Source organism: Acomys russatus, chromosome 13, assembly GCF_903995435.1.
Source record: "Acomys russatus chromosome 13, mAcoRus1.1, whole genome shotgun sequence".
NCBI classification, from domain to species: domain Eukaryota; kingdom Metazoa; phylum Chordata; class Mammalia; order Rodentia; family Muridae; genus Acomys; species Acomys russatus.
In genome coordinates, this window is record NC_067149.1 from 52782578 (window position 1) to 52809905 (window position 27328).

General features: G+C 45.5%; 1 protein-coding gene across 1 annotated transcript; it reads right to left on the minus strand.

The window, feature by feature from the left end:
• Window positions 1–765: 765 nt before the first annotated feature.
• Ndufa9 (NADH:ubiquinone oxidoreductase subunit A9) lies at window positions 766–27300 on the minus strand. The gene is made up of 11 exons (XM_051155426.1): window positions 27192–27300; window positions 24452–24622; window positions 24008–24105; window positions 21508–21599; window positions 19975–20116; window positions 16149–16251; window positions 14399–14466; window positions 12449–12525; window positions 6850–6945; window positions 4201–4267; window positions 766–1014 (listed from the first exon to the last, which is right to left on the minus strand). Exons 1-11 carry the CDS (start codon window positions 27238–27240, stop codon window positions 844–846), a joined length of 1134 nt encoding a protein of 377 aa, XP_051011383.1. The 5' UTR covers window positions 27241–27300; the 3' UTR covers window positions 766–843.
• Window positions 27301–27328: the final 28 nt, after the last annotated feature.

The following is a 27328-nucleotide window of genomic DNA, read 5'->3' on the forward strand; positions in this document are numbered from 1 at the left end:
GGTGACTAGACCTTAAGAGCTCTGCTGTTACACCTGGAGCAGGGGCCCTCTCTGACTCTGTTGCCTGCCGTTCGATCCCTTTCCCATGGCTGAGCTGCCCTGTCTGGCCTAGTGGGAGAGAATGCACTTAGTCCTGCTGTGACTTGATATACCAGGGTGGGTTGGTACCATGGGGACTTTCCATTCTCTGAGGAGAAGGGAAGGAGGAAACTGGGAAAGGGAATGTGAGGTGACTGGAAGGAGACAATCGAGGGGGCTGCAAGCAGGCTGTAAAGTGATTAAATAAATAAATTAATGAGGGAAAAGCTGTCATGAAAGACCACTGTTGTCGAAAAACAAGTTGAGGGGAAGGTGTGGCTCAGTGGTAGAAAGCTTGCATCACAAGGATCTGGGTTCCACACCCAGTACTGCAGAAAAAACTTGAAAGGCTGAGCTCCCCGCTGCCCTTCTACCCTTTGCCTCTTCCTACCACTAGATGACACAATGCTCATTCCAGCATGTGAGAACAGCCCAATCTGTAAAATAAAACCTAAACCACTTTAAGTGTGAATGCACTCAGCGCAGGTGTAGGTATGTATGTGCTCACACAGACCATGCATCCTCTGAGACCCTAACAAGATAAAGCCTTGGTCTAAGAACTCCAAACCTTCCAACATTTCAGAGAACAGTTGTATGTGTCAATGTTGTACATAGTTAAAGAAAACCAGGCTCAGTTCTGAATGGCTGTGGGCTCTCCAGTGATCAGTCAAGAAGCATGCAGCAGACTGACTCCTAGATATTTACTAGAGCGGCCTCAAACACTACGTACAAGACCCTCTACAAAACACAGGTGACTGGGTGACACTAATAGTTGACCGTCTTGGCGGGCTTTGTCTCCTCGATCTCAGAAGACAGCCAGCGGTATGTGCGATGCCGCCGCAGCACCTCAATGGACTTGAGCTCCAGTGGTGTGGGCTGAACGCCCAGATCTTCCAGGCCAGGCAGGTCGGATGCCATCACATCTGAGATGTGCATCTGTGAACAAAGGACCACAGAGAATGCTGAAAACAGAGTGCTACCCCGAAAACATCCACACCCCCAAGCTGGCCTGAGGCTCATCACTGAGGCAAATTCCTTCAGAGAGCTCACGGCAACCTTTCATTCTGGAATTCATAAAAGCAGAAGAAACAGTGACAGTCATCAAAGACCCCAGGCAGGTCTCCCAAGGTACCCTTGAGCACAGGACAGAGACTCTGGAGGAGCAGCTTCTTGGGCTTATGCACACAGAGCTAACATAGTGTAGGGAGGCAGAGACTCAGGGAGGAGTCCACCTTCGCACCACCACTCTCTTATGTTGGGTCCCTGAACTCTAGCTCTCTACTTGAGTTTTAACTTTTTGTTCTGGGAAATTTTTATGGCACAGTGTCTCATACCGAAATCCCCAGGAACCCATAATGTAGCCCAGGCTAACCTCAAGCTTGTAGTAATGCTTCTGCCTCAGTCTTCCAAGTGCTGGGACTACAGGTTATGCCTGGACGCATTAGTCTGTTTTGTTCCTATTATACTCAGCCTGGGTTGAGGAGTGCTCACTACAAAGCCAGAAGCCAACCATACTTTGTTTAGGTTAGAATAAAGAAGACGCTAATTCATGGAGACGCACCAGAGCAGACCCCTCTGGACATGGACCTGAACCAGGGCCCCTCCTGTGACCCCCATTGAACAACACAGGGAAGCCAGTGTGCTTACTGAGTGCTGTAGGGTGCTCTGCAAACCAAACCCAAAGCCCCCCGCCTATTATATTCATACTTTTCAGTCACCAAGGTAAGAGCAAGTGTCAGACAAAGGGGTTCATGGGCACAGGAAGAATACCATGGAAATGTCTCTGCTTTTTAGGCAGTCTGTCAGAGGGAGAATGACAGCTGTCAAGTACCTATTCCCTGGGCCTGTTATCAATCCCTTGCTATGCTTTGGCTCCTACGGGACAGTTTAGCTCCATCCCATCAATACAAAGACAGTACTCAGGCTGAGATGCTGTCATTTTTTATTTATTTGGCATCGTCCCAGCAAGACGTGAACATGCAGGAAGCAAATAACGAGGCAGACAAGCATGGCAGGCTTTGGAGCTCAGCATACCGCAGGCAGACAAGGATGGCAGCAAGAAGCTCGCTGAGAGAGGAAAAAGGACAGTTGCCTGGGTTATACTAGGCAGAGGAGACAGTGATGTGCTCTGTCCTCAATACATGGCCAACTTCCAGTATTACTAGGAGTGTACTCCTACTGATGGACAGGCAGGAATTAAGAGTGGCTTGGCCTGGCATCTACTGAGGGTTGCTAAGGATCTAGTCCTTTACCATCCAACACAGAAGCCGTTGGTCAAGGGTAACTCAGCGTTCTATTTCAGTGAACCAAAATTAAGTAGAATTCATATCTGATGTCTCCAGTCATGCAGCCAGATATTAAGCCTTCCACATCACATATTGGTACTGGCAATGTGTTACAGAGACACAGCTCCCTGTGAGCCCTGCAGGATATCCCATGGGGCAATGCTGGTATAGGAATTAAAATCGCAGGGGATCACTAGATACTTTACATGAACAACACAGAAAGGGGCGTCACTGAGATGAGAGCCTAAGGACAGAACACATGTTTGCAACAATAGAGCATAGCGGTGGCACAGGCCTGTGATACCAAGCTTGGGAGGCTGAGAAGAGAAGGTCAGCACAAGTTCAAAGTCAGCACGGGCTGTACAGTGAGCGCCTGGCCATCTGGAGACATGTAACAAGACCCAATCTCAAAACAACGAACACCTGCTAAGATTTAACCAAAAACAAAAACAAAGAAACAGCCCGCAGTTCTATTTACAATGTGTTACTATGTCTGCAGAATTCAACATGAAACTCCAATGCAAGATGGAAGAGAAACTGTAGCATGGCCTCCAGCCGCAGCAGCTGGCAAGTGGGATGAGCAAATTTACAAACAGAAATGAGAACAGCTGAGGCTGTGACCCCATCAGAACAGCCAGCAATCACAAGGCAAGGGCAGCAGAAACAGGGCCTCCAGCGCAGCCCAAGAATGCAGCCTGGGCCAGACACGGGTACAAAGACATCATCTCAAAAGGGAGAAATGGGCCCTTCAACAAATGCTGCTCACAGCAGCAGTGAGATGAGGTCAGAAAACTGGCTGAGAGGTGGCAGCATGACGTCATGGGGAGCCCCGGAAGGAACAGTTTTAGGGCAGAAGAGGATAAAATTGGATTGAAATGGATTAAAGAAAGAATGAGGCAAGAATCTGTTGGGAACAGGCAGACAGTTCTTCAGAGGTTAAAGCATGAGGGGGAAACCAAGCATGGTTGTTGCAGGATATTTGATCACATTGAGCCCCGAGATTGTGTTGTTCACTGGAAACCTGTTTCTAGTTGTGCTGTGGCTCAGCACTAGCACACACCTTTAATCCAAGGGCTTTCTGCTTGAATATTGTAAGCAGGATTAAATAAAGTCAAGAGGGGGGCAAGCAACCAGCTGACAGGAAGTAAACAGGAAAAAAAAAAAAAGAGAGTGCGAATAAGAGGAAGTCAGGAGGGCGGTCAGGGAGGTGCACAGGACGCAGAAGGGAGGAACATTCAGCTTTCTTTCTAGGATGTCAGCTGAGGGGAAGGCCAGCTGGGTGCCCTCTCTGCCTCCAAGCTTACAGGCTTTCATCCCAGCATCTGACTCCATTGTTTTTGTTGGCAAAATCGAACATTTGAGATTTTGCGAAAAACAACAGATGGCCATACACACATGTACTCCCAGCACTTAGAAGCAGAGGCAGATGGATTGGGAACTCAAGATCACCTTCACCTATACAGTGAGTTTTGTCACCAGCCAGGCCTAGATACCCCCATTAAAATAACAGCGAAACCCAAAAAGGTTGTAAGGGAACACAATAAATAGCAAGATGGCCAGAGGGACCTGGGGATAAGAGTTCGGCCTTCAGTAAGGGATGGGGTGACTACCTTGCATGTTTGATGCTGACAAGATGATCTTACACAAAGAGGAAATACACTATCAGGGAGAAGGTGGCGAAACGGCATGAGAACGAATGCATGTCAGGCAAAAGCAGAAGGGCTGGTCTTGGCCAGGAGGAATAGCCCACACACAGGAGCCCTGCAAGCTAAACTGACCGACCTGCCCACCTTTGTAGCGCTCTGCCTGGTGAGAGCTTTGCTACGCACAAACTTACCCGCTCCACTTTGTCCCTCGATGTCCAGGGCTCGAATGGATTCAGCTCAAAGACACTGGCGATCCACCTGGAATGGAGACATGTAAGGCACATGTGAAAAGCATCTCTGTACTGGGTCTCAGCCTGTGGAGCCCCAGGAAAAGAGGGGTTGCTGCACACAAGAACTAAGTTTTGGTCATTGCTTTCTAAGAAAATAACCAATTCCTGGCTCTACTACCTGTTGTGAAGATGTATCTAATCCTCTTTCTCCTTCCCTCCCTCCCTTTCCTGGACTTTTAAGCCAGGGACTCATGTACCCCAGGCTGGCTTCCAAGTCACTATGTGGCTGATGATGACCTTGAAGTCCTCGTCCTTCTGTCTTCCAAGAGCTAGCGTGTGCCACCACACCTGTCAAGATCTGGGCCTCACAGGTGCTAGCCAAGTGCTCCACACTGAGTGGCAATGTCTCAACCCTTTAGTTACAGCTTTTTAAAAATGTAAAAAGAACATTCTTATTGCTGAAATAAACCCATGACAAAGGAAGCTTTAAGTGTGCTCAGAATTTCTTTAGCAGCATATAAAATCTTGATGACAGCCGGACCCTCCCACCTGCAGCCCCCATGCTCTGGGTCCACACTAACATCCTGCCTGGACAATGCCACATCCTTAGTGGGCCAAGCCATCTGTACCCGCATGTGCAACATGAAAGTGTCTCCCTGCCACCTCATTAATAGCCCTCCACCGTACAAAAGCTGGTGTCCCACCTGACTCCATAGTTCCTTTGGTTCTTACATGAGCTGACTTTTTCATTAGTATGCCAGGCCACAGATATTAATGGAGGGCCCTCCTGTACATCAGGCATAGCTCTGAGACAGAGGAGCTCGGCGAACAGCTCTGTAACCTAAGACTCTAAGTGGATTTGGGTCACGCACCCCTGCCTCTTCTCATATGCACGTGGCAGCCTCGCTCCTTTACCTGCATGTACTGTGCATGCACATGCATCTCCAGACACCGGGAACAGCAATTTCACCCCCACCTGCATCTGGCTGCCTATATACTCCTCTCTGAATGGAGTAAGTTTCCCTTCCCCTAATGACCATCAACTTGGGAGAGTTTCTTTTCAAATATATTTCCAATGTACTTGAGTACAAAGAAGGGAAACTGATCCAGCCTGAACTGGTTTTAGGTGCACGCACAGTAAGGCAAAATTGTGTCCTCAAGTAAACTTCTAAGGAGAATGTATTACCATCTTCACATCTTACATGTGAAACCGGGCTTGCATATAACTAAAACCAGTTGCATTGTGGACATAGATATATAGATAAATGATTAACTGACCTAATCTGTGAATCATAATAAATACCTTCCCTAGCTACTCTCCTCAGCATCCAAATTCCTCCTTCTCTTGAGCCTCATAAAAGGAATCCCCAAACAATAACCACTATTCCCAAGAACCTTTCCTGATGTGGCTAGTTGGCTGTCCTATCAGCATAGCCCTCTCTACTCTGTACTACTGCTTTGCTTAGAATAGTTTTGCTGCTGCTTTTGCAAAGGGAATCCTTATTTTCAGCTCTTCGGCTAAGAGGAGAAGTACCTAGCCTGGTTCCTCTCTAACAGTTCGATGCTGGAAACAGGGGTGTGAACAAAAGGGTCCCATCCCCCTCTTCAGATACGCATGTTTTATATCTCCCCTGCCTAGGTGAGAACTGTATCTTAGCGACAGAATGCTTGCCTAGCGTGCAAGAGGCTCAGCGTCTGATCCAGCACCACAAACAAAATCTGTAAAAAGGCCAGGTGCCGACACAGAGGCAGGAGGATTGTTCCACATTCAAAGCTAGTCTAGTGTATCCAGCAAGCTTGGAGCCAGTTCCAGCTAGTAGGGGCTACTCAGAGAAAAACAACAAGACTCCTTCTTCCCACCCAATCTCTCCTGAAAACCCTCCACTCAGCAGTTTCTCATCTCCCGTGAGCCCTTTAGCTGGGCAGTCTTCTGGCCTCAGATGCCCTATCCTCTGCTCCATCTGTCCACTCTCTCCCTGTTTACTATGCAAAGTCACAGTGAAATGAAAGAAAAGCCACAACTTCCACCACGTTGTGCTGTGGTTTTTGTTGGTTAAGGTTCTTTTGTCTTGTAAGAAAGAAAGAAAGGGGGTGGGGGTAGGGGGTAGACACGACACAGAGCCAGGTCTAGGTCAGCTTCCTCCTCCTCAGCTACACCAAAGATCACCTTCAGCAGAGCTGGAGCCTTGGCCCTGGTAGGCAGCTGGGGAGAAACAAAGGGAGAGCTGCTTGTTCCCGCCCACCAGCTCTCAAGCACGTCATTTTTCCAAACTAAATCTGAGGGTTTTTTACTGTTGCTTATTTGTTCAACATGCTGGGAACCAAACCCAGGACCTCACACTGTACAAATGTTCTGTCTCTTAAGACAGATCACAGCCCAGGCCAAGGGTTTTCAATTGGAGCATCTGAAGAATCGCCCAACCGACACTGCTAAGGTCATCCTAGCTTGTTAAGGCTAGCTACAGTTCTTTCTTGGCCAGCATTATATCGTCATGAGTAGCTTCATTAGAAGCGTGGAGACTGGCCTTCTGTAAAGGAAGTATTTCCTGCTACCCTGGGAAGGAATTAGGAATAGCATCTCAAGTCAGCTGCAAACACCACTGTACTTACCGATAGACAAACAGTGGCAAAGGGTAGGGGAGGAAGGTCCTGTGGGCCATACCGTAGATGTACTGCACCAGGTGAAAGAGCAGGTACCGATGTGGCCTGGAAACCAAAACAGAGTTTTTCACATTATTTGTCCCCTAGTCTTTTTTTTTTTTTTTTTTTTTTTTAGTTTTATTAATTTATTCATATTACATCTCAATTGTTAGCCCTTCCCCTGTTTCCTCCCATTCTTCCCTCCCTCCCACTTCCCCCTTTCTCCCCTCCCCTATGTCTGTGATTGAGGGAGACCTCCTCCCCCTATATTTGGTCTTGGAATATCGAGTCTCTTCTTGGTAACTTGCTATCCTTCCCCTGAGTGCTGCCAGGTCACTCCATCCAGGGGACGTGGTCAGAAAAGGGGCACCAGAGTTTGTGTGAGAGTCAGATCTCACTCTCTACTCAACGGTGGAGAATATCATGTTCGTTGGCTAGGTCCTGGTAGGGGTTCGAAGCTTAATGCCTATATTCTCCTTGGCTGGTGCCTTAGTTTGAGGAGGACCCCAGGACCCAGATCTGCCTGTTATAAAGTTCTTATTGTAGGTTTCCAGAACCCTGTGGGTCCTACTATTTCCCCATTCTTCCATGCTACTCTCGCCTAGAGTCTCAATAGGATGTTCTCTCTTCTGACCCACTTTTTTGGTAAGTAAAGTTTTTCATGGTACGTTTCCCTGGACTAAGAAACTGTGGTACATTTACACTATGGAATACTACTCAGCTATTAAAAACAAGGAATTCTCGAAATTTGTGGACAAATGGATTGATCTAGAAATTATCATAATGAGTGAGTTCACCCAGAAGCAAAAAGAGACAAACAGTATATACTCACTTATGTCCCCTAGTCTTTCAAAAACAATTAATACTTTTCTTTTGAAAAAGGAAACACACTGTAACAAACACAGATAAGCAAAGAAAAACCACCTGCTAACCTTATTGCCAAAGACAACCTATTTTACATACACTTCTCATCTCTCACATATGTCTATAATATACCCTTTGATTCCTTCATCTTTTTGTTCCTTTGAGAACACTATGTAGCCCTTGTTAGCCTCAAACTCACGGTAATCTTTGCCTCAGCTTCAGTCACCACCACACCTGACTTAATCAGCATTTCTTTAGTATACAAGATTAAATTTTCTTGGTGTGTTTTTGGTCATTTACACATCTTTCCTCTGGTAGTTTCTGTCCCTTACGATGACAAAAAATAACTCCATCGCCTGAACTTTCACCCTTTCCACTTTGGCAGCTTCTATGTATCTGGGACCAGGCTTTAATAATTCACCACCACTAACATTTCAACATCTACCCACACATTTTTCTAATGCCATTTATCTCAGGAAGATCTATAGCTGAGAAAATAATCAAGATAATTCTTATTGTTTCAGCATTTTACAAATGAACAAACATTAAAACTCACCATTCAAATGGAAATGCTGGTATCAGCTAGAGAAAACCCCCTCAAATAGCCCTTAAATCCTCAAGGGGGTTTCAAGGATGTCTGGTTTGTACAACACAGGAAACACTAGACCACAGCCAAACTACCTGTGTGCAAGGTGCCTCCTCAAGAGGTCACACAGGAAGGAGCACATCCAGTGTGGACAGACCAAGCAAAGAGGCTTGTGTACAGAGAAAGGGCCACCGAAGCCTACATCCTTCCCAGGAGCATGACATAGCTGGACACTAAGAATCATTGTCAACAGAACCCTCAGCAAAGCCTGTCTCTGAGACACTCTCTGCTATGCTTGTTAGCCAGATCTCCACCCTGGTGAAGGTAAAGACCTGCCTTCACTAGAGAAAAACACCAGCAAGAGAGGAATCATCTGCGCTAACTGGCCTCACCTCCCATCTCTGTTGAGTGACTTCAAATGATACTCCCAGGTCTGCTTGCCCATCCTTCTACGCTCTTTGAGTTCTCCCAGGGACCTGATCTGTCTTCTCTGACCTGAGTTTCCACTTGATTTTCTTATTTTTCTCATGTTCCAGTGAAAAGACACCTTGGTTTCTCATATCTGTTTACATCTGGACATCTCCTCAACTTGTCTCAGCTAAGGTGAAGACACGTTTTAAAGGACGGCTAAGCCCTTTGTCTGACACCAGCTCTTCTCCACTCCCAAAGACTCCACTCTTTGACTACTGTATCCCTGGAAGCATCAACGGTCATCTCTTCAGCTGATCATTCTTAACAGCATACAAGACATCTTAACAACCTAAAGATGTTCCCTGGTAGAACCTCCCCTGACTGCACCGTCATCTGCCAGAACCACATCCCCTAATATGTGTATCTTGTGTTCAGTCACAACGTGCGTCAGTGAGCATGTGGGGGCCAGGACAACTTGTAGGAGTCAAGTTGTCTCCTTCTACCATGTGAAACTCAGGTGGCCTTTGGTGTCAAGTGCCCTTCCCCTGTAAGCTATATGGCCAGCCCTACCTCCATCTCTTAATCACTTTTTTCAATGCTTCTCCCTCCACCTTCCACCCTTCCAATGAGATCCCCCTAATGTCCAACACTGGCCCTTGTCTCAAAGGTTCCTAAGGTCCAGAGGGAAACCACAAGTCACCATGCTGCTGCTCTCCTTCTGTAGCATTCCATATCGCTGTTACTCCCTCTCCTCCAGGCTCGCTATTTCCCTGGGCTTCCCTTTTGGGGAATTTATTCTATATGACTTTGCTTATTATGTATGGGCATCATAACTAATCTATCAGCTCAGCTCCATAAAAGCAGAAACCTTGTCTGTATCATTCATTATATATACTATACAATTCACGTATTTTAAGTTATAAGTTAATGAGTTTTTCAATTTATAAAGTTGTGCATCAATCACCATAATGAAGCCTTAAGTATTTTTCTTTACCCATGTTAGCCTTTTTTTTTTTTTGAGACAGGGTCATACTGCGTAGCTCAACCTGCCTGCCCTTGGTCTTTTGATTCTCCTGCCCTAGTCTCTAGAGAGCTAGCATTATAGATATACCACCATGCCCACCCTATGTGGCTAGCTGTGCAATTTCACATTCCCTCCAGCAGCAATATATAAGCTCTCCTATTTCTTCTACACTGTCACTGTCATTGGCTATTCTCTCTCTGTGATACACTTCCTCTATGTAGTTTACATTTTCCCTACAACCTACAAAGGACATCAAACATCTTAGTATGTGCTTTTTCAGCATTCCTATTACTTTCTTCACAGAACTTTCTGGCTTTGTTTTGTTTTTCAAGACAGGGTTTCTCCGTGTAGCCTTGACTGTCCTGGACTCGCTTTGCAGACTAGGCTGACCTCAAACTCACAGAGATCTGCCTGCTTCTGCCTCCCGAGTGCTGGGGTTACAGGTGCATACCACTGCACCTGGCTAAGTTTGTAATGTAATGTGTAGGAGTGTTTTGTGGGCATGTGTATCTGCACACCACATGCATGTCTGGTGCCCATGGAGGCCAGAAGAGGGCATGGATCCCCTGGGCCTGGAGTTAACAGATGGCTGTGAGCCACGGTGTCGATGCTGGGAATCTTCTCTGGGAGAAAGCGCTCTTAATCACTGAGCATCTCTCCAGGCCGAGCCTTTTCGTTTTTACATGGTATCATTTGAAATACAAAAGTTTCAAATTCCGATAAGTCGAATTTAATTTATTCCTTTTGTGGATTATGCTTCTGATGATATAGCACTGTTCTATTCCAAGTACTTACACTTTAATGTGTACATTTATTTTCTTTTGTCATATAGAGGATAAAGCAAAAGTTCAAGTTCCTACTTTTCAGAGCATTGTTTGTTGAAAAGACTACCATCTCTCCACTCAAGTGCCATGGCTCATCTGTCAATAATTACTCAAGTGTCCATAAACTAGATCTGGAAACTGGAAACTGTGGTGGAGAATTCAAATCTCAGCAAAGGAGTATAATACCATCCTTGATTACACAGTGAGTCCTAGAGAGCCTGGGCCACCTAGGTGGCAAGACCCTGTCACAGACAAACAAATGAAAGTTTGTTTCTAGACAGCTGGTTCTGGTTAATGTCTGTCTATTAATTCAGTACAAACTGTCTTGATAATTATTTTAGAGTAAGTTTTACATTTGGGAAGGTCAGGGGTTTAGGCTATTCCCACTTTATGTTGTCTTTGTATTACCATTTAAATTTAGAGTTGGTTACTTTCTGCAAAAGGCTGCTGGAATTATGATAAGATTCAATCTACAGACCAATTTAAGGACAACTGTCATTTTAACAATATTTACACTTCTAATTCATGAATTTAGAAGGTCTTATCATTTACTCCTTACTTTCCTTTCATAGTATTTTTAGGATACGTGTCTTATTAAATTTATCTAAGTATTCTATTTCTTATGCTATTGTGAACACGATTTTCTTTGGCGCATGTAAACACATGTAGGTGGACACACGTGTGTGAGTGCTCCCATAGCACATGTATGAAGGCCAGGCTCCATCCTCTATCACTCTTCCCCTTGCATTTTGAGGCAGAGTCTGTCAGTGAGCCAGGAACTCACTGACTGAGCTAGGCTGGCTGGGGAGTGAACCCCAGGAATCCTGCTGACTCCATCTCCCCAGAACTGGGGTCACAGGTCTGCTTGGCTATTTTACTTTTTCATTTGTGTGCCTGGAGATCAAAATCAGGTCCTAGTGCTTGCTGGAAAGCACTTAATGGACTGAGCCATTTCTCCAGCATAAGAGTTGCTTAAATTATTTGTATATTGTTTACCCAATGGTATATAAAAACCAATTTTGATATTGACCTACTTTGTGTTTTTATTGAGCTTGTTTATTAATTCTCAATTGTGTGTATTTGTGTGTGTTTGCATGTGAGTATTTGCATGTGAATGAGTTAGTGAGTGAGTGTGTGTGTGTGTATGTGTGTGTCCCTGAGTGTGTTTTATAGGCTCTTAATTAATGGATGATAGAATAAAGCAATACAATTAGTACCACCAGAATCCTGGGAGGAGCTGGCAGGACGGCTCAGTTGGTAAAGTGTTTGCTGCACAGACATAGGACCTGGGATTAGACCCCCAGCAGCCACATAAGAAGGAGGCTGGGCACAGCAGAGCATTCCTGTGATCCCAGGAAGGTAGACACAGGCAGTCCCCTCAGGCTTGCTGCCCATATAGTCTAGCTCAATCAGTGAGCTTGGGCATTAAGGGGAAAAGGCACACCTTCAGCACAGACACATTTTCTTACCGTGATATTTTGTTTTGTAAGGCAGGGTCTTACAAACAGGCTAAGAGTAGCCTTAAACTTACTATGTAACTCAGGGTGTCCTTAAACTTGTGGTGATCCTTCTATCTCAGCCTCCCAAGCACTAGGATTACAGGTGACAGTTACCATGCCTGGATTCCTTGAATAGTTCATCAAAAAATTGAATCTGCAGATAGGACCAAGTGCTCACTGCTTTTGCAGTAGTCTGGGGCAGCAGTTCTCAGACTACTAACAGAATCGTGCATATTCAGGCAGGTTCTTAACTGCTGAATGTAGGCACCAGATGCTCTGAACTTGTGAGTGGCCTGCTCAGGAAGTACTGGTGTTATAAGCCACCCTCATCTTTCCATGAAAGCCCACTCTAGGCACTTACCCGGTTAAGGCAAAGGTTTTTCCTCTGGTGTCTGGATCTTTCGCCGCATTAACTATCCCTTTGGAAACATCTGCAACCTATACAAATTATAAGACAATTATTGACCTAACACATCAGACCTGGAGAGCAGGCCCACAACCTCAGTTACCCAGAAAGATGAGGCTGAGAGTATCTAGCTAAAGGCCTGGTCATGCTACACGCTGTATTCAAGGCTAACTTGAGCAAATCAGTACAACCTGTCTCGGTTTCTTTACAGTGTGGTGTTGGTACTGGGGTGGGAAGTAGCCCAGTGGTAGAGTGTCTGCCTGACATTCATGTTGCACTGGGTTCAACCCCAGGATCATAAACACAAACAAACGTGTGTAAAAAGAGATGGAAAGGTAGAAAAGAAGGGAAGAAAGGAGAGCAGGTGCCTGTCACATGAGAAAGTTACAGAACTGAAACAGAAGCAGCACCTCTCTCAGAACCTGGAGGAACCAGGTGTTCAGATAATCATATTCAAGGTCATCTGGGCTCTGTCCTAGTCAGGAGTCTCAAGTGAGCCCTAGGCCTTCTTGACTTGGCCAGGCCACCATCTCACCCATGTGACCTCTTACCACTCTTCCCTACTCTGTTCTAAGCCGCCACAACCCAGAGGCTGAACCACACAGAGCAGCTGATGTTCTGCCATTCTTTCAAAATAGGAACTGTACACAGGGTTCGATCTAGAGACCCAGAATCCACAACCAGAGATTATTTATGATTCTACGAAGCATCTGACAACTGTATAGAAAATTTTTAGTCATCACAGATGGGGGCAGAGTATGGCTGTTTCTGGTTTCTATTGACTAAAGGACAGGGTGGCTGCCCAACATCCAACAAAGAAGAATTATCTGGCCCCAAATATCAGTAGTACCACTACCGGGAAACTGCTAGCTAGTTTTTATGTCAACTTGACACAAGGTAGGTTCATCTGGAAAGAAGAAATCATAATTGAGAAAATATCTCCATAAAGACTGATCTGTAGGCAAATGTATAGGACATTTTTTTGATTGAAGATTGATGTGAGAGGGTCCAGCCTACTCTGGGGAGTGCCACTCATGGTCAGGTGATCCTGGGGTATATATAAAAGCAAGCTAAGGCAAGCCATGGAGAACAAGCCAGCAAGCAGCGCCCCTCCATGACCTCTGCATCAGCTCCTTACTACAGACTCGGGCTCTGTTTGAGTTCCTGCCCTGGTTTCCCCAAGTGATGAACTTTTAAGCTGTAAGGTGAGACAAACTCTTTTTTTCCCAACTTTCTTTTAGTATGGTGTTTTGTCACAACAATAGAAACCCTGACTAAGACAGAAACATTGGTCCATCACAGCCTACCCAGTATGGACCCCAACCTTCTCCTTCACCTCTAGGCCCCAGTATGTACTGTTCTTGTTATGTGGAACAGTGCCCCCATGCCTATCAACTGACTCTGAACTGCCGAAAGCTGGATTTCATGGCTTCTGATACAATGATGTAAAATTCTCTCCCTTTCCTAGAGCTTATCACACTGAATAATAACTGTAATTTACCTGAAAACAAAGCTGTAAGGGTGACTGGGTCTCCTCTATATTCCCAGTAACACAGTGTGCCAGCACACTGTACACATCATAAGACATGGTTAAGCAATTGATGACCTGGGTTACCTGGGAAGATGAGGCCAGAAGTACCAGGTCGAAGGCCTGGTTGGGCTACCCACTGAGTTCAAGGCTAGCTTGGGCAACTTGGTAAACCAGTTTCAATTAAGCTTTCTTAAGTGAGTGGATAGCTGAAGACACTGAGAAGACATGCACCTCTTAGGGAAAATGAGGCAGCCAGTTGAAGCAAGTTGACAAAGGAAAAAGTGAAGTCCGCAGGTGAGACTGAAAGCAGAAAATTGAGCCAAACCTGAATCTGGCTAATAATCCCTTCCTTAGTCTTCACGCAGGATACTTACAAATACTGGTTGTTTCACTGTCTTAAAGCCCAAAGAAGCAAGAGGCACACCGATAAACCAACGAATATCTGGAAGAAAAATGAGAACCTGCCCTGAGAATGTCTAAGCTGTTTACATAATAAAAATAATGTAACACATACAGCAGACTCTGAGGGTTCTGGACAGAATAAATAAATAAATAAATAAATAAGAAAAAAGGGGGCTGCATTGTAATGGCTCATAAATAAATAGTTAGACAGTCAGACAGACAGGTCAACAGACAAAAGGGACTGGGTTGTGATGGCTCATAAATAAATAAATTTACAACACACAAGCAAACAAACAAGTAAAAAGAAGGCTAGGCTGTGATGGCTCACACCCTTTATCTCAGCACTCAGGAAGCAGAGGCAGAATCTGAGTTCTGGGCCAGCCTGGTCTACACAGTGTTACACAGCTGTTTGAGCAGAAGGGCTGAGGCTGCTGAGCAGCAGCATTCATCTCTCCGCTTCCTGAGTAGGGATGCAATGTGACAGCTGCCTCACCTTCCTGCTGCCATGCCATGTCCCCCACCACAAGGGACAAAATGTCAGCCGAAGTAAAGCCCTCTTCCCTAAGGTGCTTCCTGCCAGGTAATCAGTCACAATCACGAGAACAGTGGCAGATCCAGCTTCTTCCTGTCCACAGCCCTCTGGTGCCCTCAAAGCTCTTCCCGCCTACCTCACTGCTCCACCACTGCCTCTACCCCCTCAGGCATCGTGTCAGAACTTCACCTCACCACACGCAGGTCTGTCACAACAAAATACCAAAGCCTCAATGGCTCAAACACTCAAACTGTATTTTCTCCCAACTCTAGAGGCTGGAAAGTCCAAAACCAAGTGTCAGCAGGCCTCTGGTGAAGCTCTCTTTCTGGCTTGTAGATGGCCATTTTCTTACTGTGTCCTCATATGGTCTACCTCAGTGTGTGTTCATGGCGATATTCTCTCCTTGAAAGGCCACTAACCTCATCAATTAGCTCCTAATCCTTACAACATCATGTAGCCTCATGACCTCCAGATCCCGCTGTCCACACAGTTACATCAGGAGTTAAAGCTTCAACATAAAGAACTAGCGGATGATAAGTTTTTATATTTTATACCATGGTTTTAAAAACAAAGTGGAAATTAATGCAGAATTCTAGATGGCACAATCAATTTTAGATACAGGGAGAACACCAAAACTGCATACAAAGGAATACTATGCAGCTACACAAAATCACAAGTCCCCAAGAGTTGCACAGGAGGTAAAGAAGTTAACCTGAAAGGGCTTCATGGTGTGGGACGACAGTGGTGCAGTATTTTGAAAATGACACAATTACCAAGCCAGTAAAAAAAACCAGTGGTTGGCAGGTGTCCAGGATGGGGACAAGGGAGGATTTGTAGAACTCAAGGGCTTTGCTAACGTCTTGCCAAGGTCACAAAGTTACTGAGGGTTAAACATGAAGTCCTGGTCCTGATGCCCACGCTCTGGGCCAAGCTTGACCACACTGCCTTCGGCAGCTGAGGGAAGTGAAAGTGCACCTCCCTAAGCCACGCCACACTTTTACCTGGGTCTCACTTCTCAGAAGCAGAAGGACCATGCTGCCGCCGATGAAAACAGAACTCTAAAGGGGAAAGGCATCTGGGAAAGGAAAGAGAGCTCTGTCTGTGAGCTCGGAGAGCACTGCCTGCTGGTGCTCAGCTCAAACTGGGCGAGGCCACCAGCACTCCTCTCTTCTGGGAAGAAAGATGCATACTTGCAAAGTGATTGAGGAACCTGTCCTCTCTTCCGAAGATGTCGGCTGGCCGTATGATGGTGGCTTCAGGGAACGCATTTCTCACTTCCCGCTCTCCCACTGCCTAAACAACCAAAAATAAAAACGCTCTGAGTCCTATAGCAAATGCACAGAGCTTTCCCTCCCCCACTCTCAGAGACTGCGTGCATTGCCAAGGGCCTATTTTCATTACATAATCATAATTTCAGAAGATAATTATATTATTTATAAAACTCAATTAACAGAATGTTACATGCGTGCAGGCACGCACGCGCACAGACACACACACACACACACACGCACACGCACACACAAGACAAAACAGACATCCTACACCTAGAACTTGTGTCGAGGTTCTTCCTATTCTTATGCTAGGGAACCTCATAATGAAGGGAAAAATTGGAGTACAGTTTTTCAGCCTTCAGTTTCTTCTCCTATTTACAGATTCTCTGCTTTATGTCAGTAAGCTAGCAGCCTGCCAAGAGGAGTCAGTGTGGTGGCAATGGCAGTGGCTCCTTCACTGTCCACAGAAGCTACCCAGTTTAGTGCCTATCCATATCTGCCCCCTCCTCTACCAACTCCTTCTGTCAATGTAAACAGGTAGAGCCTCCATCCCCCTTCCTTTCTTTCTTCAGCCCTTTCCCCTCTTGCCAAGCGAGATAAAACTAGGCCCACCCTGCTGCTCCACCGCCAGCTCCAGCTCACAGTTCACTCACTCTGACTTGGGACTCTGTCTCAACAACTCCAACATCTGATCTGAAACTGCTTTGATCAGATCCCTGATGTCTGCAGTTCTTTCTCTTGGCTGACCGATGACACAACACCTCTCCTGTGATGTCGCCTTCTGGATTATTCATCTCTTTTGGCTCCCCGTCTACCACACACGGCCACCACTGCTCAGCCTTGGCTAGCACTGGTATCTGCAAGTGTCCCTCTTCTGCCATACTGTAAGTATCTGCATGCCTCTCCCCATTCAGAATTCTCTCCTGTCAGCCTGTTTACCCCTAGGCCTTCCGTACCTTCCTGTTCCTCCAATTAACACATTGTAGTGACTCTCAACTTCTGTCTCCAGCCCAGATCTATCTTCTGAGCTCCAGGGTCATAAACCCTGAGCAACTGGGAAAGTATTGAAACCCAAGTCCAAACTTGGGTCACCTTGCATCCTCTCAAGTAAAACAGTGCCTCTTAGTCTGTGCTGAGTTTGGAATAGCCTAGAGAGAGCAGAATGCACAGAACACTGGCAAACTGTCATTTGCTTCTGAGCCTGCCAGGAAGCTGGCTCTGAAGCAAGGCCGACCTCCGCCCCAACCAGAGACACAAGCATGGTGATGTCAAGTTTCTCTCAAAAACCCCTTTCTGTGTCAGGCTGGGCGCTTTGCTCTGTAATGAGAGATGCTAAGGGTGTTTAAGCATGTGTCCTTAAGAACAGTGAAGAATAAGCCATTTCCCACAGGGAGTACTACTGCTTCCCTCAGGGTATAAAACGCCCTGCAGTGGGAGAGCAGCCGGAAGCTCGTCCGTGGAGCATGCTCTGCTCTGGCTGGAACTGCAGCAGGACCCAGCAAGGCATCCCCAGCCATTTCTGCTGGAGACCAGGAGAGCCTAACCTGATGATGAGTGCTGTGCCCTTCCTCCTTTTACTTAAAAGCTTCCTTGGGGGCGAGGAGGGGGATGTTCTGCCCCTCCCAGGACTCAAGTGTGATCAGGAATTGTAGCTCACTGGCTCACGGGCTCCTGGTCTGTTCTGCTGGCTGGTGGCCCTGGCTTGTTGATGCTATTGTTGCTTGCTTTCTCCTTTGGGCTACTCCCCTCGTCCCAGCTGGACTCTGTGAGTGCCTGATGTGATGACATTCCAGTCTCTACCTGCTGCTTCCCTCTATCAGCTAACTGTTAGTTACTCTTGTTTGCTGGATGCTTAATAAACACACCCATTCAAACAGAAAGCCCAGCTTTCACAGATCATTCTCTAGGTCATGCAAAATATAGTTGATAAAATATTGACATCCAAATTCCACCCTCAAAGATTACACTTTGGTAGGACTAGGGTAGGCTATGCACTGGAGTTTGTGAATTTCAGTGACTCTAATATGCATAAGAATCACTGGCCTCAGTCCTAGCCCATTCAAGTATTCCCATCCCATCCAACAAGGGCTAGCCAGCTTTGATGTCTCTTTCTCAACACTACATGCCCACCCGCTTCCAACAACTGTGACATTCAGTGCAAAAGCAGCCATGCTTTCACCCCTACTGTCTTTTTCTCCAGTGTGCTGTCTGGATGTGTGGTCTGGATATGCTGGAAGGCAGTCCTGTGACTATGGGAGACAGCGCTTACATAAAGAGGAAGTCAGAGAAACAAGCTACAGGCTCGACAAGTGTTGGCCCCAATCATGCCAAGATTCCGTAATGCTGGCTTTAGGTATGTGAGCCTATAAATTCCCTTTATGTTTACATCCAATTTTCCTTTTTTCCCCAATATTTTTAAAATTACGTGTAAACTTGTGTTTGAGTCAGGGTTTATGCACATGAATGCAGTGCCCAGGGAGGGTTACAAGCAGCAGTAAGCCACCTAGTGGGAACTCAGGTCCTCTGCAAGTGCAGCACATGCTTTTAGCCAGCAGGCAGTCTCTCCAGCCCCTTACACTCACTTTTCTGATGCTGGTAATTAAATGCTATTAGCCACAGATACAGCTCACTTCCACTGCACCACTAGTCCCTGCTCTGAAATGCTTCATGGAGCTGGGGTCATTTTCCCTGATGGACTAGAAACTTGATGTGGGCTAGGATCAGGTCCAGTTGACAAACAACTGTATGTTTAGCATCTAACAATTTACAGAATACAACTAGTGCTTAACAGTTTCCTCAATAAATACATGCAATGGATGAAAAACCTGGAGTCATTATCAAGAACTCTGCTGTCCTTGTCAGGATGACTCAAGGCAAGCTCATTGTGGCCAAAGACAAAGGCTGATGGGTGGACCCAGACACTAATGAGTCCCGACAGAGAAGACACTTTAGGTCCCAGATAGACTAGAGCCACAGTGGCCAATCCCAGACTCCTGCAGCGTTTGCAGGAGGAAAAGATGAACTACGCCAAGAGCTTTCCCAGCACCACCTATTCCACCATTCCTGGCCTTCACAGGTGGCATGGCAGAGCGTGTGACTGCAGAAGGTTTGAGAACAAAAGAGGGGCCTGTAGTCCTGCCAGGTGACACAGGCATGTCTCTTTTGGCAAGAATCATGCTCTACGTTTCCTGATGTTTGCTCTGTGTTTCTTATCATGTTTCCCTATAACCTTAAGCATTTGGAGGCAGGTTATATGATCTACCCATACTTGAAGCCCTTCAACTAACTACTCAACCAAAATGTCCCAACATGTGTGCAGAGGCTGGAGCCATGGTTCAGGGATAAAGCTCTTGCTTATCAAGGCCAAGGCCCTGGAATCAGATCCCAACATCAAAACCCAACAATTTAGAACCACACCACCGGTGCACCTGTTTTGGAAGGGCAATGAAAAACCTGACTTCTCAACACATGGTAGAGAAACACTTCTCACCCTACCAAGTTCCAAAGGGTTTCCCCAGCCCCGTGGAGCACCTGCTGAGCCCCAGCCACTAACCTTGCTTCCCTAGCCCCGTGGAGCACCTGCTGAGCCCCAGCCACTAACTTTGCTTCCCTAGCCCCGTGGAGCACCTGCTGAGCCCCTGGCACTAACCTTGCTTCCCTAGCCCCGTGGAGCACCTGCTGAGCCCCTGGCACTAACCTTGCTTTCCCAGCCCCGTGGAGCACCTGCTGAACCCCTGGCACTAACCTTGCTTCTCAGGTACCTAGAAGAACTCTTGATGCTGGCATTCAGGTGTGAAACATGAATGAATCTCTCAACCCCGGCTTCCTTGGACAGCTGGGCTATTGTTTGAGGAATCTTCACAAAAACATCCTCAAAATCAAAGTTTCTGAAAGAAAAAGGTGGGGATGAACAGTTAAGAATTCAGGAAGATTTAGGATTTCAAAGTGTCCTACACTATTCTGGTTTTCAGGACAGTACTAAAATTTGTAACCGCTAACCTTTTAAACAGTAATACCTTTACTCTAAGCCAAAAGTAATTTTTCCCAAGGCTTCCAGGCCTGCTTGTTTTCAGTACACTTAGCTAAAGGCTTACTCAGAGTTATAAAGCCAGCATAGAAAGTTCTTCATGTTCTCAAGGAATCTTGAGACCAAGGCACTTCAAGAAAGCCTGACTATTCTGGCTAGAGGGACACGAGGAAGTCTTGGGGGCTGGAAGGGACTCACTTCTTACTAATAGAGCTTTGTTTTCTTAAAGAGTGAAAAAACAAAACAAAACAAAACAAAGAATTAGCCATGGCAGGGCCTGGTAGCATAGACCTAAAATGTTGGCTACTTGGGAAGCTGAGGGAGAGGTCGCACAAACTCAAAGCTAGCCTGGGCTACAGAGTGAGCTCAAGACCAGCTGGGCAAATGGGCAACTTAGTGAGACCTTATCTCAAATTAAGAAAGATAAGACAAGGGATACAGCTCAGTGGTGGAACACGTGCCTGACATGAGTGAGGCCCTAAGCTCAGTCCTTAGTGTTGGGAAAGAAGAAGGACAGGAGAGAGAGAGAGCTAAGCCACAATTCAGTCCCTAACATTAGCTGACTGATTCCTCTGCACAAGTCACTGTGTTAGTCCCTACAGGAGACATAAAGGACCCTGTAAGTCATCAAAGAATTTAAATAAATGCTAAAATAAATCAAAATCAGATGTACAATAAACACTAAAGGGAAAAAAAGTGTAAACAAAGGGCTGTGAAAACATAAGATTATGCATTATTTACATGGGCCAGTGTGGTAGCACAGCTATAATCCCAACACTTTCAAGGAAGAAGCAGGAGAACTGTAAGCCTAACAGGGTCACCCTGGGATACGTAAGACCCTGTCTCAAAAGATAATAATAAAAATATTTTTTAAATAATAATGACAAATCATTATTTACTGCTAATCCCCATAACAACTGAACATTCAAATCAGCACTTATACCATCTCTGATTTACAATGCAGAGGGGCAATCCAAAACATTAGTGAACATTGGGCAAGCAAATCCTACATCCTAACTCCGCCCCAGATTGACAGGTCCAAGCAGAGTCAACATTGGTCACTGTTAAATTTACAGTACCAACCGCACTGATATGATGCATCATCCACTGGACATGCTGCCAATGAAGCTGGTCACTGTTGCTGATGGCTGATTGAAAATGACCTATAACCCCTCACACACAGAAGGTACCTGGCAAATGTCATTGAACCCTAACACTCAGCAAGAAAAGACAGAAGAGACTTCAACTTACTTAGTTTCCCAGTCCCGCCCAATAAGATTGATGACCACATTGCTGTGCTGTACTGCCTTCCGGATAGAATCTTTGTCTCGTGCGTCCCATTCCTACAACAATAGAAACCAACCTGATTAAAACATCTGAGGCACATCTTAGCGCAGCAACATTCAGAGTGGTCGTCTGTGGTAGTCTAAACATGGCACCATTTCGTACAAAGTACGCTCGTTTTAACAAATGAAGCTGATGTCTCAAAGTCCCTGCTCATTCCCCCATTCTGCAGAGACAATGAAGTAAAAGGCATGTCACTCCCAAAGTCAAACACTAGAAAAGACGCAGTTCCTATTTATGGTGAATATTTAGTGGAGCGTCCTCAGCCCAAGCTGACAACCAGCTCACTAGGTAGCCAATGATGAAGGAAGAGTAAATTTGTCCCCCAGTGTATAAAGAAGCAAGCGTGATTTGAGAGGTGACCAAACCTTCTGGGCGGCCACCAGGGGAAATGGTCAAAAAGCAGCACTGGACTAGGGAACTCAGGACTATTTCCTTATTTCTCTTCAATTCTTTCCTTATTTTATTATCATTATCAGCATTATTATTGCTGTAATGCTGGGAATCCAACCCAGGTCCTCATGCATGTAAGTCAACCGTTCTACTAGCTGTAACTGTGTTACGTCTCCAGCCCCTAAGATTCTTTATAATATCAGGTCTATTTTAAAGACATGAAAACAAGAACTGAAGAAATGCAGTGCCTAAAATGTCAAGGTTTTGTTGTTAATATTGCTTTGCAATGGGGTCTTACATAGGCCAGCCTAACTCCACCTCTCCACTGCTAGGACTACAGGTGTGCACCACTATGCCTGGCTTTTGTTTGTTCATTAAGGCAGAGTCCCACTCTAGTCCTGAATGGCCTAGAATTCACTGTGTGGTCCAGGTTGATCTCAAATTCACAATAATCTTTTTGCCTGAGATTCCTAAGTGCTGGAATCACAGGAATGAGCCACCACATCTGGCACAGTTTTCATTTCATACAGAAAATTCGTTTTGTTTTGTTTTTTTCCTGAGATGACATAATCCACAGTCACCATGGAGGAGTTTAGGAGTTCAGCTGAAATCCTACCCAGTTTATAAGCAGCCCATCATTCCCAAGACAAGCAAAGAGCCCACACGACGTAACAGGCCTCGCAGGCCCTCGCTGGCTCTCAGGCAGGCCCTCGTCTAGAGAGCCCAGAGACTGAAGAAGACTAAGACAGAATGCTGAGAAAGGACTGCTCAGAGCTAAACTCATACCAAGTGAACCAAGTTCTTAAACTTCCTCCTTGAGATTCTGTGTGCAAAATCACCTTAAAATCATACCATAAAGCACACGTATAATCCTAAATTTACTGCTTTCAGAAACTTCTACTAGCCACAATTAAGAATAAATACAAGCCAGGCATGGTGGCGCAGGCCTGTAATCCTAGCACTTGGGAGGCACAAGCAGGTGGATTGCTGTGAGTTCAATGCCAGCCTGGTCCACAGAGCGAGTCCAGGACAGCCAAGGCTACATAGAGAAACCCTGTCTCGAAAAACGAAAAAAGAAAAAAAGAAAAAAGAAAAAAAAAAAGAATAAATACAAAGTCACAAAACATAAAATTCATGTTACTATTTTATATCTAATATATCTAAAATACTATTTCAATATGTAATAACTCTAAACAAAAATGTTAGCATGTACGAAATATAAATTTTCAGTCTTTGAAATCCATATTTTTTATCTTATAGGACATCTCAGTTTAGACGAGGCACAATTCAAGTGTTCAACAGCTACATATGGCTAATGCGTACCACACAGAGGCACCTGTCTAGAGCAGGGGTTAACAAACTAGAGCCGGCAGGCCACAGCTGGCCTACAACCTAGTTTATAAAGTAATACCGGATATGGCACAGCCACATCCACTCATTCACACAGTGTCTATGAATGCTTTAGGGCCATAAGCATAGAGCTCAGCAGCTGCTGTAGTTCATTTAAAAGTATGGCCTAATAATTAATGTTTAATATTACACTATAGTAATCACAGTGGCGCTTTCTAACCCACTATTAATAAAAGACACAGACACCTACTGTATTTTAAAACAGCCTTGATTCACCTGGGGCAGGGCAGATATCAATCCCCTAAACGACCTTCCAATATCTCCCAGCCTCCATCCCATGCCATCTGCTTCTAATAATTCCTACTGAGCTACCTTCCCTCCCTAACCCCTAACTTGCTAATGTTGTCCATCTTCTGCAGCTCTGATAAAGATTCGATCATCTGCAAAGTATAAATAAACACTATCTAGTGTTTCACAAAAAAGGTTTGTTGACAACCAGACTGGGGTTCACATGCTAAAACAAGAGGCACAGGATCCTAGCAGAATGGACGATGCAGCTGGTCCACTCCGGGGCAACACTACTGCTTTACTACACCGCCTCTGACCCTCAACAACGACCTCAGGAACTACGTTAGTAACCCCGATGCCCATCATCAAGTCTTACCAGAAAGGTAAGCTGGCCCAGGTCACCCATGGGGCGAAGATGCATAGTGTCGTATGTGTCGCACCGATAAGGTATGATCACTTGTGACCCCATTCGTCCTAAAATATGGAGCAAACAAGGATCAACATCAACATAGTACGGACATGTCACACAGCTGTGACTTAGAAAACAGCACATTCCAATGACAGACGGATTAATTTACTGCTTAGTAAAGAGTATCTTCTGGCATACTAAAATGCCATAACTTCTCAGGGTCCTCTATTCTAATAATAATGTCCTATAGAGGAAGCATGGATGTTCTCTCATTGCCAAGGCAGACAAAACTTATATAAATCTAAGAAAGGAGTAATTTGTAATACTATTAAAACAAGCAGTCTCAAGTGGGCAATCCTAAATCCTAGTTCAGGGCCACAGAGCACACTGAGGTAAAAGAATTTGTCTTACCAAGATGGTTGACAACGTATCGACCCAGGAATCCTGTTGCTCCGAACACAGTGGCCACAACTCCGCTGACAGATGAGCGGCCACCTTTCCCATGAGGTATGACAGCATGATGAAGCTGGCGATGGGATGGGTCACGAAGCACAGAGGTTGCTGCTGCAGGAATGGCCAGACCTTCAGGAAAACACCAGAGCCAGCAAACATGGCACACGTTAGCATAAAATCCACAGAAAATACATAAAATTAGAAAGCAAATATCATGTCCTATGGGATATATAACATACTATCAAGAGAAAGGATATCTGGGTAAAGCATTTTGAGAAAGCTTTTAAAGAGGAATAACTAAGAACAGAATTCCATGAGAGGATCCCATTTCCATAGCTGGGCTACCTTGTCTGGCCTCAGTAGGAGAGGATGGCCTAATCCTGCTGTGACTTAAAATACTAGAGGTGGAGGAGACATCCCTTTCTCTGAGAGGAGGGGGATCAGGGAACAGGAAGCAGGGTGAGGGTGAGCCTGGGAGGAGAGGAGGGAAGAAGGTTACAATCAGGTTATAAAATGAATTTTTTAAAAATCCCATGAGAAAAACATAGCACACACAACCAAGTCAAAGTGGGAATGAGTGGGACTGGAGTGCACTGACAGCAGAAGACTGTCCGGACCTGACTGACACTGGATGGCGAGTGAAAAGCTAAGGTAATGCAGTGGCTAGAGGCAGAAGACTACTGGCATCTCAAAAGGAAAAAGAAAGAAAGAAAGAAAGAAAGAAAGAAAGAAAGAAAGGAAGGTAGCTGGCTTGGCTGGTAAGGTGTTTGCTACGAAGGCATGAAGATTGAGTTTGAATTCCTGACACTCACATAAAGAAAAGAAAAGAAAAAGAAAAAAAAAAAAAACACACAGACAAGCATGTGGCACTCATTTATAATCCCAGTGATGGGTGGATCCATAGAGCTCGCTGTCAAGCCTACCTACAAGCTAGCCTGGCCAAGTCTGTGGCTTCCAAGTTCAATGAGGGATTCTGTCTCAATTAAATAAATAATAGATAAGCAGTAGCTAGCTAGATAGACAGACAGACAGATACATACATACAAACATACAGACATGCATACATGCATGCATAATAAGGTGGAGACTGATTAAGGAAACCATCAGATACTGACCTCTGTCCTTCACATGCACACATAGTCACATGCACACATAGTCACATGTCCCTACACACAAATCTAGACATATATATTCTCTTGCCCAAAATAAATACACATACAGAAAACAAGAAAATAAGCAAAAGTAGTGCTTCGTGAGAAGGTAGACTAGTGAAACTAAGACAAAAGCAGGGTACCCACAAGGGGGCTCCCCTCAGCCTCCAGCACTGGGCTGCTGTTATCTACTGATTAAAGAAAAAAATTTTTTTAAATAAAAAACTTAAGGTTTTTGAGACAGGGTATCATTCTGTAACCCAAATTACCCTATAGCTACCTTTGAATCAACAATGATCCTCCTGCCTCAGCTTCTCAAGTCCTGAGATTCCAGGGTGTGGGCCACCATGCCCTTGTTCTATATTCCTACTCTACGTGTTCCTCTGATGTTCATTTAAGGGGAAATAAGACTGGGGACAGGGACATCTGACTCCCTGATTAGCAGCTGTTTGACTTTCTCTTGCTCTTTTATTACCCGAGCAAAAAGACTATCAACCAAAGAGCCAACTGGCCTACCCTCACGGCAACACCAGTGGTTCTGCGTATCTCATGGATGCCTTGGGGGCAAAGGGCATGACCAAAGCTGACTGGTTTGACTCCTTGAAAGCCAGACTACTTGAAACAGTTCGTACCAGATTTGCATGCTATCACAGCCTAATTCTAGATGACTTTACAATCATCAATTCCACTGAGGCCAGAGTACAAGCACAGAGGGACTGCTGTGATTGGTACTAAAGAGGATAAGGCTGTGTTTGCTCCAAACATCCCTTTTCTGAGTATCCAGAGTAGCTCATCTGGTGAGTCTCCTGGGAGACACTTTTCTGTGCTGTTTTTCCCCAGTAGTGTAGCAGGAGGCCTAATAAAAGGCTTCTTTGGAGTAGTCTTTTTTGTCTGTTTTCAGTAGTGTGGGCTAAGTTGGTAATATGAAGAAGGAAGCAGTAGAAATGACAAAGAGGTGGTGATGACAGGGGCAGTGGCATAAGGACATCTGACCTACTCAGCAGCTCTTGGATTTTTTTCCTTCTGCTCCAACTACCCTGAGCAAAAGGAAAGAAAAAGAAAAAAGAAAAAAGAAAAAGCTCTTCTAAGTGATTCTGACATGAAGCAATTTTGGGAATGAATGACATTCGGTAATGAGTAAAATACACTATGAGAAAACTATAGAAAGCTTTTCTTTCCACCCAGCTCCCAATCCTTTCTCCACAAGCATCTCTCTGTGCTGCAGACTGTAACGCCACAACCCGACATAGTCTTTATCTGTGGCACGGATCATGGTTTCCACTGCGTTTACTGCCATGAAGTCAGTCGATGTGCTGCTGTCCGAGCCGCTGTTCCTCCCTGAGTAAGTATTTCCCTTGACCTCAACCTTCCCACCAATCTCCGCACTATCTCGAGCCTTTAAGTGCCCGGGTTCTCCTCGTCCCTCCCAGCGACTCCAGCTCTCCTTCCCTCTCTCGAGGGCCCAGTTTCACACAAGAGTATGAGGAAGAAAGGTTATGTTCCTGTTGCGGAATCGGCCCCGAGCCGCGGTGCCCGGTGACACTTACGTGACATTGGCAGTGCTCTGACACCCCGAGAGCGGACGGCGGTCGCCATCTTCTCCCACAATGCCTCACGGCCGATGCTTCCGCCAACTACGGCAACACCGCGGGGACAAATGATCTCCACGACCGTCTCTGCGCAG

Coding starts and splice junctions, on each gene's coding strand:
- Ndufa9 (XM_051155426.1), bottom strand. CDS start 27,240: ATGGCGACCGCCGTCCGCTCTCGGGGTGTCAGAGCACTGCCAATGTCA. Junction 20,117..21,507: donor GGGCGGGACTGGGAAACTAA/GTAAGTTGAAGT, acceptor TTTTTCTTTCAG/AAACTTTGATTTTGAGGATG. Junction 6,946..12,448: donor AAAACCTTTGCCTTAACCGG/GTAAGTGCCTAG, acceptor TTTGGTTTCCAG/GCCACATCGGTACCTGCTCT.